Source organism: Acomys minous (assembly GCF_964271855.1).
Source record: "Acomys minous genome assembly, chromosome: 18".
NCBI lineage: Eukaryota > Metazoa > Chordata > Mammalia > Rodentia > Muridae > Acomys > Acomys minous.
In genome coordinates, this window is record NC_140501.1 from 49,162,490 (window position 1) to 49,175,355 (window position 12,866).

General features: G+C 48.1%; 1 protein-coding gene across 2 annotated transcripts; it reads left to right on the forward strand.

Annotated features, from left to right (window-relative positions):
- Nucleotides 1–5,720: 5,720 nt before the first annotated feature.
- Nucleotides 5,721–11,236, forward strand: POLR3D (RNA polymerase III subunit D). 2 transcript variants are annotated; one of them, XM_084767150.1, is made up of 9 exons: nt 5,721–6,027; nt 6,244–6,413; nt 7,382–7,425; nt 8,407–8,558; nt 8,690–8,814; nt 9,296–9,464; nt 9,811–10,076; nt 10,242–10,328; nt 10,475–11,236. In XM_084767150.1, exons 2-9 carry the CDS (start codon nt 6,249–6,251, stop codon nt 10,595–10,597), a joined length of 1,131 nt encoding a protein of 376 aa, XP_084623276.1. In that variant the 5' UTR covers nt 5,721–6,027; nt 6,244–6,248; the 3' UTR covers nt 10,598–11,236. The 2 variants fall into 2 exon arrangements, with proteins under 2 accessions (XP_084623276.1, XP_084623275.1); XM_084767149.1 differs by having other exon boundaries at nt 5,732–6,027; nt 10,242–10,394.
- Nucleotides 11,237–12,866: the final 1,630 nt, after the last annotated feature.

The following is a 12,866-nucleotide window of genomic DNA, read 5'->3' on the forward strand; positions in this document are numbered from 1 at the left end:
AAACCCTGTCTTGAAAAAAATTTTTTTCTTTTTTCTTTTTTTAAATAAGGCCATCAGAGGAGGCTTTTGTGTGAAGGTGACTAGAAGATAAAACACCTGACTCCAGGCCAGGAGGAGCGCATGCAGCATTCTAAGGAGAAAGAACATTGCAAACAGCAGGCATAGGAGCTGTGGAGCAGAAGTGGGCCTGGTGGAGCAGCAGGGACCAGCTGTGAGGGACTCCTAGGAGAGGAGGCCAAAGACAGTGTGTGGACGGACAGCCAGATGATGCGGGCCAGGGAGGCCACGCTAAAGCTGTTCTGAAGTAGGCGTCCATTGGGAAATATAAGCACAGATGTGACCCGATGTGGACTGTGTCACCTGTGCTGTTGAGACCAGATCGTGGAGACCCATCTGGAAAGGAACTTATCATAATAAATAAGAACCACTCAAAGTGATGGTGGCTGGCACCAGAAAGGTGGTGGACGTGTGGTAAGACTCTGGAAAATCTAGAGAAGTTGATGTGGTAAGGGAGTCTGTGAGAGGAGGAGAACTGCAAGGTTTTTGTTGTTGTATTTTGTTTGTTTGTTTGTTTGTTTTCTGCAAGAGTTTTTAAGTTGAACAGGAGATATACACTCTGCCTAGCACACCTGAGGCCCTGGTGTTTTGTTGTTGTTGTTTTCGTTGGTTGGTGTTTTGTTTTGTTTCGAAGCAGGGTTTCTCTGTGTAGCCTTGGCTATTCTGGACTCACTTTGTAGACCAGGCTGGCCTCAAACTCACAGAGATCTACCTGCCTCTGCCTCCCTGAGTGCTGAGATTATAGGTGTGCGCCACTGAGTCTGGCTAGACTCTGCTTTTTTTTTTTTTTTTTTTAATCCCCACTCAGGTTGGGAGCAGATTTTTTACATAACAACTAGAGGGACACAGTTGCCATTCCGTAAAATGAGGCCATTTTGTAATAGTTTCAGAAGTATCTAAAATCTGGATGTGGACCTAGGATTTAGATGCCTGGCAGACATCCAAGTGGCAGTGTGGACAAGACAGGGATTCATAAGTGGGGCAAAGAGACTTCTCTGCTGGAGCCCTGAGAAATGCTTAGGGTGCCTGTTTGAAGCAGATCAGGGGGCAGATGGCACAGGGGAGAAAAGTATGTGTGTCCCACCTGAGCTCTTCGAGCTGACTGTAGGAGAGCATTTGACTCCTCAGAGTTGTCCTCTGACCTTCACACTCGTGTGCCCACAGTCACACAAAATGATCAAGTTTTAAAATTAAAGTTATATAAACATGAAACAGATCAACTAGACAATGGTAATGAGGAAAATACGGGGGAAAGGGGACCAGGGAGACCCTGAAAACTAAATGTCTAGAAGTCAGGGCAGATGAGGAAGAACCGGTAACCAAGTCTCCTGCAAGGGCAAGCAAACGAATTAGGGAAAACAAGTCATGGCTTGAACTTGGGCAGCGCTCTCGTACCACAGGTTCCTTTCATTTTAAGGTTAAGTATTTAAAGACTTCTTACTCACTTTGTATTTCTGATGCCCATTAAGAATTCGCAGACATGTGGCTTTTGCAGAATCTGGTTATAATCTCCCAAACCAACCTATACTTAGACTCCCCAAATGATGTGTGTTGAGTTTGTTAGTGTCATTACTTATCAGTAAGAATGACGATTGTCTTGACTACGACGGTTGTGAGCATAATGTGCATCAGGAGGTTATTAATAACAAAATTAGGTCTCCTGGGATTGGTCGTATCCATTATGCAGGATTCAGCTAAAAATAATTTACAAGGTCCCACTGAGGTTAGATGAAAGAATCTAAGCCCTCAGTCTTTGGGAGGAAACAGAGAGAGGTAAAGGAACAAAGTGTTAAGAGTCTGTTAGTTTAATTAAAGGAAAACTGGAGAATGTCCCTAGATAGATTCTAATAATCACTGTTAGGAAGTAATCTCTAAAATGGAAAAAAAAATATGGCCGGGAACGTTGTTTAGTTGGTAAGAGTACTTGCCTAGTATGCACAGCGTCCTGGGTCCCATTCCCATAAACTAGGCATGGCTGTCCTTGGCTGAAGTCATCTAGGCCAGAACCTCAACTGAAAAAAAAAATGCCTCCGTAAAATCAGGTTGTAGGCAGGCAAGCCTATAGGACATATTCCTAATTAGTGATTGATGGGGCAGGGCTCAGCCCACTGTGGACAGGGATACCCCCAGGCTGGTGGTTCTGAGCAAGCCATGAGGAGCAAGCCTATAAGCAGCACCCTTCCACGGCCTCTGCATCAACTCCTGCCTCCAGGATCCTGCCCTGTTTGGGTTCCTGCTTTGGCTTCCCTCAATGGACTATGATTTAGGGTATGTAAGCCAAATAAACCACTTCCTCTCCAAGTTGCTTTTGGTCTTGGTGTTTCAGGTAGAGTCAGCAGGGGTTCAAGGTGGTAAATGGCTACTTAGTGAGTCAGAGGTCAGCCTGGAAACAGAAGACCCTACATAACAAACAGTATGTTAAATATCTGATTCAGTCTTTTTGTTTTGTTTTGTTTGAGATAGGGTTTCTCTGTGTAGCCTTGGCGGTCCTGTATTTGCTTTGTAGATCAGGCTAGCCTCGAACTCACAGCAATCCACCTGCCTCTGCCTCCCTGAGTGCTGGGATAGGCATGCCCCACCATGCTGGCTTACAGCCTGATTTTATAGAGGCATTTTCTCAACTGAAGCTCCCTCCTATTCCAATGACTCTAGCTTGAGTCAAGTTGACATAAAACTAGCCAGGACAGTATCCGATGGATCCTCTTCCTAGCTAGCTGCCCTTCCACTTTTCTGGGTTTGTTTGTTTGTTTTGTATGTGTGTGTGTGTGTGTAGCAATGAGCTCCATTAGGGCTGAACATAAATAAGCATCTTACCAATGGCTATAGCACTGAAAGAACGTGTGTTTACCTCCCTTCCATCAACTTCTGACTGTGTGGAAGGTCCTTGGGGAGGAGAGGCCCTAATTTCAGTCTTACATTTCAGTATTGATGCATCTTAAGACAGTATTTTTTTTTTAAAGATTTGTTTATTTATTATATATACTATATGCACAATGTTCTGCCTGCATGTACACCTCCCTGCCAGAAGAGGGCACCAAATCTCATTACAGGTGGTTGTGAGGCATCATGTGGTTGCTGGGAATTGAACTCAGGATCTCTAGAAGAGCAGACAGTGCTCTTAAATTCTGAGCCATCTCTCCAGCCTCCAAGACAGTATTTTGTTATTGATTGGTTTGGTTTGGTTTTTGAGGACAGGGTTTCTTTGTGTAGCCCTGGCTGTCCTGGAACTTTCTCCATAGACCAGGCTGGCCTTAAACGGAGATCTGTTTGCCACCAACTGGCTAGCATAGTACTTTAAAAAAGAAAACAAAATAAACGATTTATGCCGGTGTAGTGGTCCACGCCTTTAATCTCAGCAATTCGGAGGCAGAGGCAGGTGGATCTCTGTGAGCTCAAGGCTAGCCTGATCTACAGAGAGTTCCAGGACAGCCAGGGCTATTACACAGAGAAACTCTGTCTCAGAAAAACCAACCAACCAAACAAAAAATGCTTTATTTGTTCTTATTCTGTGTGTCTAAGTGTTTTGCCTGTACATATGCATGTGTACTGTGAGCTCCCCTGGTGCCCATGCAGGCCAAAAGAGGGCACCAGATCCCTTGAAACTGGAGTTATAGACAGCTGTGAGCCACTGTGTGGGAGCTGGGAACAAGAGCACCACGTGCTTGTGATCACAGAAGCATCTGCAGTCCACTAATGCAAGTACTTTTTGAAAAACAACTTAGTAGCATCTACGATGAACCACAAGACACCCTCATTGTAGCCACTGCAGAAGCCAGTTTGTTGGGGTTCTTCCCTGCAAGATCAATCATACAAACCAACAAGTGCACTCATTCCAGAGAATGAAAATTTGTATTTACACAAAAAGCTGCAAGTTTGTTCACAGCAACTTTATTCATAATAGCCACGAACTGAACAACCCAGATGTCTTTCACAGCATGGCTAAAAAAAAAAAAAAAAAAAACATAGATATTCAGCAGAAAAAGGAACAAACTATCGCTATGTACCACTTAGATAACGGCCACAGAATTATGGGGATAAAAAAAGTTGCCACAAAAAGGCAAATAACAAACCGGGTGCACGCCATTAATCCCAGCACCTGGGAGGCAGAGGCAGGTGGATCGCTGTGAGTTCAAGGCCAGCCTGGTCTACAAAGTGAGTCCAGGACAGCCAAGGCTGCACAGAGAAACCCTGTCTCAAAACTCCAACCCCCCCCCCAAAAGGCAAGTCACAGACTATAGGGTTCCATTTCTAGACTACTTTTGAAATAACAAAATTATAGAAATGGAGAGCAGATTAGTGGTGGGGGGATGGGGAGGCTGTACCTGAAAGGGCAGCTACAGCGATTCCTGTAGTGTTGAAAATGCTGTACCACGACTGCAAAAATATCAATATTCTGGTTTTTATATAAGTGCTAGATCTTACTATTGGGTAGTACAAACAGAATTTGGGCTCTCTCTGCTGAATCACTGTCATTGTCATCACCGCCACGACCACCATCTCACTTTGAAGTCCTGGCTGGTATGAACTCACAACCTGCCTGCTTTTGCCTACCAAGTTCTGGGTTTGAAAGCACGCGCTAACATGTCTGGCTCTCCACATCATTTTTCTTCTTTTTAAATAATTATATATATATATACATATATATATCATCAAACTTTTAAAATGTACATCTTCTGGAACGCTTTCCTAGGAATATAATCTAAAAGAGAACAGAAAAAGTTGAGTGAATCAAATGTACACTAAAGTTATTTACAAGGAAATACCAATACAAATGAAGTGTCCAATCAAGGAAACAAATTACATATTACATATGTTTTCCACATCAATACATTATACATTACACACACACACACACATCCATTACTCATGTGACAGTACATCACAGATATTTTAATACTAGCATCCTATAGAATTCTAGCGGAAACAGGTTCCTTCCCTAGAACGATATAACATTTTTATTCGTATTAGGGGTCAGTGAGGTGTAACATTAAAAGGCATTTTTTTTTCCAGATTAAGTTACAGCCAGCTGTTACCATAAAAATTTTTTTCAGCTGGGATTGGTGGTGCACACCTGTAATCCCAGCACCTAGTGGGTAGAGAGGCAGGATTGTTCGAGGCCAGCCTGGTCTACAAAGTGAGTCCAGGACAGCCAAGGCTAACACAGAGACCCTGTCTCGAAAAAGAAAAACAACAACAACAACAGACTAGATACTTTACACCTTATTTCAAACCCCGCCCCCCCAACACACATACACACACACACACAAAATCCTTCCACTTGAAGAGCAGACTTCGGTTCCTGGATCTTCCCAGATATTTGAGCAAGCAGTCATAAGTCCAGGAAGATGAGAAGCGACACTGGCTGCTCTGCCCCAGCTGCATAAAGGATGACATCCCAGGATCCCAGAGATGGCAAGGGAAAGAAGGCGCTTGCTAGCAAAGGACACAGCCCAGAGGTACAGTGACCACTCCAAGGTCAACGCAGAGAAGCTGCGGCCAGCCTCTCTGCAAAGCTAAGATCCCTGTGTCCGGAGCCCCAACCACACCGGGGAACCCCACGGCTCTCAGAGGCTCCGCAGCGGGGAGACTCCACACTTAGCAGGTAGGCGACCTTGGGAGACCCGCCACCCTGAAGACCGCACCTCCACTCCCGGCCAGGGGCCGAGACACGCCCCCACGAGTCACACCCCGCTGTAGCTCACATTCCACCCACTTATCCTTTTTCGCCCTCTCAACCCAGCTTTTCCCGACTCCGGGAAGAACCGGGAAGAGAAGGCGGAGGGCAGCGAGGCGCCGTCGGATAAATACTATTGGTCCGGTCCCGCCCCTTTGATGTCACTTCCGCCCCAGGGCAAGATGGCAGCGCCCGGTCTTTGCCACGCAGACTTCCGCCTGTCACGGAGACCTGGGGCCGGTAGCTACTCGCGTCGGAGGTGAGGTCGAGACACTCGGCGTGGAGCCTCAGCGCAGGTGCGCCATGCAGCCGCGGGGAGAGGGCATGTGGCGAGTCCAAAGCTAGAGGTGGGGCGCTCCGGGAAGCCTCGCCACGTGGGACGGGGAGGAGCCGAGGCGCAGCTAGAGCGACGCACAGACGGGGCGGGGGGCGGGAGGCCACATGGGGTGGGGTTACGCTAAGGGTCCGCGCGTCCAGCCCTAGGAGTCACTTCGTAGCCTGTTTTCCTCCAGGCACCATGTCGGAAAGGAACGCCGCGGGCGAGCCCAGCAATCCTGGAGGGCCGCGACCCCTTCTCTCTGGGGGCCGGGGGCTGATCGGCCGGCGGCCTGCACCCCCACTTACGCCGGGCCGCCTTCCCTCCATTCGCTCCCGGGACCTCACCCTTGGCGGAGTCAAGAAGGTACCTGCGAGCGCGTTTGAACAGAAACCTAAATACCTTGAGTTCCAAGTTATAGGAAAGCAACTCATAATGCTCCGCGGCCTTGTGCCCCTGATGAAATGTCAGCCTCTAAGGAGAACTTCAAGCCTAGGTCCTGGCACGAGAAACTGACTTGGTTTCACAGGCAATTAAAAGGCAGAGAACCTCGTTAATTCAAGACGTTCAAAAGTGCTTATCGTATTTTGGACAACCTTCAAAATCCCATGAGAGAGAGAGGGCTGCGCTAGGTGACATACGCCTTTAATCCCAGCACTGGGAAGGCAGAGGCAGGTGGATCTCAGTGAGTTCGAGGCCAGTCTGGTCTACAAAGCGAGTCCAGGACAGCCAAGGCCACACAGAGAAACCCTGTCTCAAAAAACCAAAAGGGGGTGGGAAAGTCCCATGAAAGGCAGGTAGCCATAAGCTTTACTTGCGATTTTGAGTGTTCAGAACGCTTGTGTATGTCAGTACCGAAACTAATAATCTGTGTGATGACCTTAACTGCTCTATGCCCTCTCCCATTATGTATATAAGTGTAGATGCCATGAGTGTCACTGTAAGGAAAGAGCAGAATGACACAAGTGTAAAGCTGCTTAGGTACTTCTGGTGATAGTCTCCCTGTGTCACCCATTTGTGAGTGCTGGCAGACCTGTCTTTTTTTTTTTTTTTTTAAGATTTATTGATTATATATACAGTGCTCTGCCTGTATGTCCACCTGCAGGCCAGAAGAGGGCATCAGATCACATTATAGGTAATAGTTGTGAGCCACCATGTGGTTGCTGGGAATTGAACTCAGGACCTCTGGCAGAACAGACAGGTGCTCTTAACCACTGAGCCATCTCTCCAGCCCCCAGACCTGTCTTTCCAAGCCTTCCCAGAATTGTTTCCCCAGTGATACTGATGGGTCTGTTGAGCTCTTCGAAAATACAGCTTTGTATTTTCCTTTTCAGAAAACCTTCACCCCAAATATCATCAGCCGGAAGATCAAAGAAGAGTAAGTAGCTAGGATCAATGAGTATTTACCCTGTATTGCTCCTGAATTTGGGGAAGTAATTAGGTGTGTGGCTCAAAATGTTCAATTTTATGCCATTAGCTTATTCATCCTTCATTCGAGGTTACGCAGAGGCGTGTTTGTTTTTGAGACAGTGTCTCGCTACATGGCCCTGCATATCCTGGAACTCACTATGTAGATTGCTGGCCTAGAACTCAGAGGTCTGCTTGCCTCTCAGATCTGCCTCCTAGTGCTGGGATTAAGGTGTGCATCACCATACCTAGCTCCAAGGCACTTTTGTTTTTGTTTGTTTGTTTTTGTTTTTTCAAGACAAGGTTTCTCTGTGTAATAGCCCTTGCTGACCTGGACTCGCTTTATAAACCAGGCTGGCCTTGAACTCACAAGAGATCCTCCTGCCTCTGCCTCCCGAGTGCTGGAATTAAAGGCATGTACCACCACACTCAGCTTTGGATTAGAGGTTTTCTTCCTTACTTTCTTTTTTCTTTCTTTCTCCCCCCCCCCATAATGAATAGCTAAGATAACATCATGTGGTTTTCTCTTTGGGGCCTATGATACGGCAAAGAATGCCTGAGGGAAGAAAGAAGTGGAGGAGAGGGAAGGCTTAGTTTCTATTTTCCTTCAGGGGCTGGACAACAGTCCAGTAGGTTCCGTCTCTCACAGTTTCCCCTTCTAATACTGCTAGGGTTAACTTCCCTTAAGTTCCTCTGTGTTCCAGCCCTTCTGTTTTCAGGCAGTAAAAAACAAAACCAACCCCCCCTCCCACCCCCATTTTGGTCAAGAAGGTAAAGTAAAGGGAAATGAGAGGTCGTGCCTTACCAAAGATGGAGAGCTGTAGCAAAGGACTGGGCTCCGGTTCTCACGGTGTCCTCTCCGGCTCACAGACTCTGCTCAGTCGGATGAAACGGGCTGGGCAAGGGACGTTAGTGTTCTGAGGGCGGCCGTTCTCTTTATTCTCATTCCCAGGCCAAAGGAAGAAGTAACCACGAAGAAGGAAAAGCGTGAACGGGACAGAGACCGCCAACGAGAGGGTCATGGGCGGGGACGTGGCCGCCCAGAGGTGATCCAGTCCCATTCTATCTTCGAGCAGGGTCCCGCAGAAATGATGAAAAAAAAAGGTACCAGGATGGGTTCAGTTCCGGGTTGCAGTTCAGACTGCCTGAGAAGGCAGAACAACGGAATTCTCCGTTCCTAGTTTGGTTTTCCTTGCTCTTGCCATCTTCCTTACTTATCTAGTGATTTCCCACAGGGAACTGGGATAAGACGGTGGATATGTCAGACATGGGACCCTCTCATATCATCAACATCAAAAAAGAGAAGAGAGAAACGGATGAAGAAACCAAGCAGATCCTGCGCATGCTGGAGAAGGATGATGTAGGTACCAGGAGCCTGGGGCGTGGGCTTGAGGGCTTCCAGGGAGCCACTGATGTCCTGGAGCTTCTGGGTACAGAAGCACTGAGCTGGGGCTGGGCGTGCAGCTCAGTGGTTAAGGGTGCGCCTCTCTATGTGCAATTTAGTCCCCAGTAACACAAACACACACACAAAGAAAAGAAAAAGAGCACCGGTAGTGGTGGCCTCTATGTACAATTTAGTCCCTAGTAACACGTAAACACACACAAAGAAAAGAGCCCTGGGTGTGGTGGTGCACACCTTTAATCCCAGCACACTCAGGAGGCAGAGGCAAGTGGATCTCTGTGAGTTCAAGGCCAGCCTGGTCTACAGAGTCTAGGACAGTCAGGCTACACAGAGAAACCCTGTCTCGAAAAACCAAAGAAAGAAAAAGAGACAAGTGTTGAAGTGGACTGTGGCTCAGACACATATGCTGGCATTCTGTGTGACCCCAACTCTTTGGCAGTTCATCGATGACCCGGGGCTAAAGAATGACACACGGAACATGCCAGTGCAGCTGCCACTGGCTCACTCAGGGTGGCTCTTTAAGGAGGAGAGTGAAGAGCCAGATGTTAAGCGTTTTTCAGCTGGCCCCAAGGACGAAGACATGGAAGTGGACGTGCCTGCCGTGAAAGGTATCCTGTGTCACCTAATTTCCGTCCCCTAGCCATCCCTAGAAGACCTTCACGGCTGCTGCTCACCAACGCAGCCTTTTCTTTCCCACTCAAAAGTATGGGCACAGAACAGACTCAGTTCTCTCCTCAGAGTTCCCATGACAATAAATCTCAGTGCACTGTTCCCAGCTGTCCCATTTTAAGAGGTCACACGCCTCTTGGATTTCTTTCTTGCTCCTCTATGTGACTGACACCTCTAGCCTTCTGGCTGAGCAACAGTGGGGTGCATGGGTGTATGGGGTTGGGAACGGTAAGCTGGCTGAGTGGGTAGCTATTTGACGTCTTTTCTTTCTCTCCCTTTGGGCAGTGAAAGAGGAGCCACACGATGAGGAAGAGGAGGGCAAGGCAAAGGCCCCTCCAAGAGCAGCCAGGAAGACCCCTGGTCTCCCAAAGGACGTGTCTGTTGCAGAGCTGCTCAGGGAACTGAGCCTCACCCAGGATGAGGAGCTGCTGTTCCTTCAGCTGCCTGATACCCTCCCTGGGCAGCCACCCACTCAGGACATCAAGCCTGTCAAGACAGAGGTGCAGGGCGAGGATGGACAGATGGTGGTCATAAAGCAGGAAAAAGACCGGGTATGCTCAAGGGTGGGTGCTGGGGAAATTCCAGGCTGTTCATGGCCCCTGTTACAGAGGCGTGTGCTGCTGCAGCTGCTGCTGGTACATTTCTTTCTGAGAAACAAAATGGGGTTCATTCATAGAAGCTGTTGCCTGGTGTCTACCTGCTGCTTCTCTCCACAGGAAGCCAGGCTAGCAGAGAATGCTTGTACCTTGGCTGACCTGACAGAGGGTCAAGTGGGCAAGCTGCTCATCCGCAAGTCAGGGAAGGTGCAGCTCCTCCTGGGCAAGGTGACTCTGGACGTGACCATGGGAACAACCTGCTCTTTCCTGCAGGTGCGACCCTGTGGGCCAGGGAGGGACTGAGGGCTGGGGGTGGGTGTGTGAGTCTCACTGACACCTCTGTTGAATGGCAGGAGCTGGTGTCCGTGGGCCTTGGAGACAGCAGGACAGGGGAGATGACAGTCCTGGGACATGTGAAGCACAAGCTTGTATGCTCTCCCGATTTTGAATCCCTCTTGGATCACAAGCACCGGTGAAAGGAACAGACGGAGGAGGACTGTGGCTGCCCACGATTGCTGCCTGCTCCAGACGTTTTGTTCTCAGACACATGCAGCCCAGAAGGGGCCTGTTCAGCCCATCTATTGCTGTCTTTGGCAGCTGTGGTTTCAATTTTCCCCCTAACCAGGCCCATGCTGCACCCCTTACTCATTACCCCGGCAGCTGAGCATGGCACAGCGGCCTTCCCACAGCATGAGTATGGAAGGGACTCCCCACTGCTGGGGACTTGACCTTGCTATTTATTTGTTATTTATGTCTTAATCCTCTCAACCGACTGCATCCTCCCAAGGTAGGATGGGGTAGGCCTCTTTTCCGAGAGCCACGGGCTACAGAGATGGAGAAGAGAGAGGCTCAAGTGGGTGGGAAAGAACAGGGATGGAGTTTGAGACTTGAAGCTCGGTCCCAGCTCACTGGTTCTTGTTCTGTGTCCTTAGACTACCTAACCTTTCTGAGCCTCATATTCCTCATCCAGCAACCATGAGGGTGGTACCTACCTCACAGGGTTAGTATGAGGGTCAAATGGAATACTGTAGATAAGAACTCCTTGCACAAGACCAGGCATACGTTATATAGATATATATACCCATAGGTGCTCAATAAATGTTAGCTTCCCTTTCCTTTGCTTGAGTCTATTTCCAAACAAATGAACATTATACTCTGAAGAAGTAACTGGGTCTGCTCACATCCTACTTTTGTGACTTCATTGCTTTTGTTTATTGGCTTTTTAAGACAGGGTTTCTCTTGTGTAGCCTTGGCTGTCCTGCACTCACTTTGTAGACCAGGCTGGGCTTGAACTCACAAAGATCTGCCTGCCTCTGCCTCCTGAGTGCTCCCTGCTTTTTAAATTCTATTTCACTCTTCAGTGCTGAGCCTGGGACTTGGAGTGTGCTAGCCAGGTGCTCTACCACTGAGCTGTAAAGCCTGATTCTTGTTCATCCTTACTCTGCATCCAGTCCCCACCCTGGGCTGATGTAATGAATGTTGATGTCCGCTCTTTTGTACCTTTTATGCCTTACTGTCTTGGCCACCTGCTTCCTGTTGGAGTGTCTCTTGGAAGAAGTTAGACCCTGCAGAGGTCCTTAGTGTGGTAGATTGAGGCTTACTCTTTGCACCCTTTCCTGCAATGAGTGGGTGGTAGACTAGCTTTTGTAAAGTATTTCTCAATGAGAAACATGGCCAGAATTCCCACTACATTTCATCCAGTAGTGCTTAAAATAACAAAACAGCCTTGGTGAGATTGGGATTGACCCTTGATAGGTAATCTCATACTTTAGATCTTGGTGTTTGAGAAGTTCCCTTCTGCCTCCCAGCATCACCAGCTGCTCAGCATGGCCTGCCTGGTTCCCGCTGCCATGCTTTCTGCTGCCTGTCACCTTGCTTCCTTCACTGGGATCACTGTGCTGTGTGCGGCTCCTGGAAGAGCATCCACTCTTTCTTCCTTGTCAGCAGGGCTGAGGCATTTTCAGTTTGGAGCATGTCACATCCGCAGTGATGAGCCTCAGACTCAGTGAGGACTGCCAGGCGGCCCAGGACCCTTCAGGTGCTGCTGCCTGTAGTCTGTCTCCCTCTCTAGTCTGGTTTATTGAGCACAACTGGGGCTTTTCCTACAGAGCCTCTCAGGCGTCCTAAACAACTCTTGTGCTGAGTCTATAGTGACTACCTTGTCCTGGAACGAAAAGCTCACACTCTATTCTATTCTATTGGGGAGTGATATTAATCTTTCATGATTAAGATAGGGAAAGGCAGGGGTTCCTGGGGAGTGAATGCCGTGGAAATCCTGACTGGTCTAAGGCAGCTTTGATTAGCTCTGGGCGCCAGCCCTTTGTGCTTTAAAATAGCTGATGTACTGCCCTTGGGTGTCTGGGAATCCTCTCTGTTCTGATTCAGAACCCTCATGCTTTTTAAGTTTTTTGTTTTGTTTTGTTTTGTTTTGTTTTTTTTTAGAGTAACCCAATGGCCTGTGTCTTCAGATGTTTGGTATTTTGCAATCCATATTCCTTTGGTTTTTGTTTTTCAGTGAGACAGTTTCTCTCTAGTTCAGTCTGGCCTCAAACTTTGAACCCTGCCTCGGCCTCCTGAGTGCTTTAATCACAATCGTGCACCAACTGCGGACACAAACCTTTGCGCTCTTTGAGTCCTCCGAGGACATGGTGTGCCACCTTCGAGTTCACCTCACAGTTTAAAATGCCTCAACAGGAAGCTTTTGACTGGCGGTTCTCACCACCTGCCTAGGTTCCAGATGCACAA

What these genes read in the sequence shown, in the direction of transcription:
- POLR3D (XM_084767149.1), top strand. Translation starts at nt 6,249, where the DNA reads ATGTCGGAAAGGAACGCCGCGGGCGAGCCCAGCAATCCTGGAGGGCCG. An exon ending in CCCTTGGCGGAGTCAAGAAG is followed by an intron (nt 6,414 to 7,381) that starts GTACCTGCGAGC and finishes TTTCCTTTTCAG; the next exon opens with AAAACCTTCACCCCAAATAT. An exon ending in CAACCTGCTCTTTCCTGCAG is followed by an intron (nt 10,395 to 10,474) that starts GTGCGACCCTGT and finishes GTTGAATGGCAG; the next exon opens with GAGCTGGTGTCCGTGGGCCT.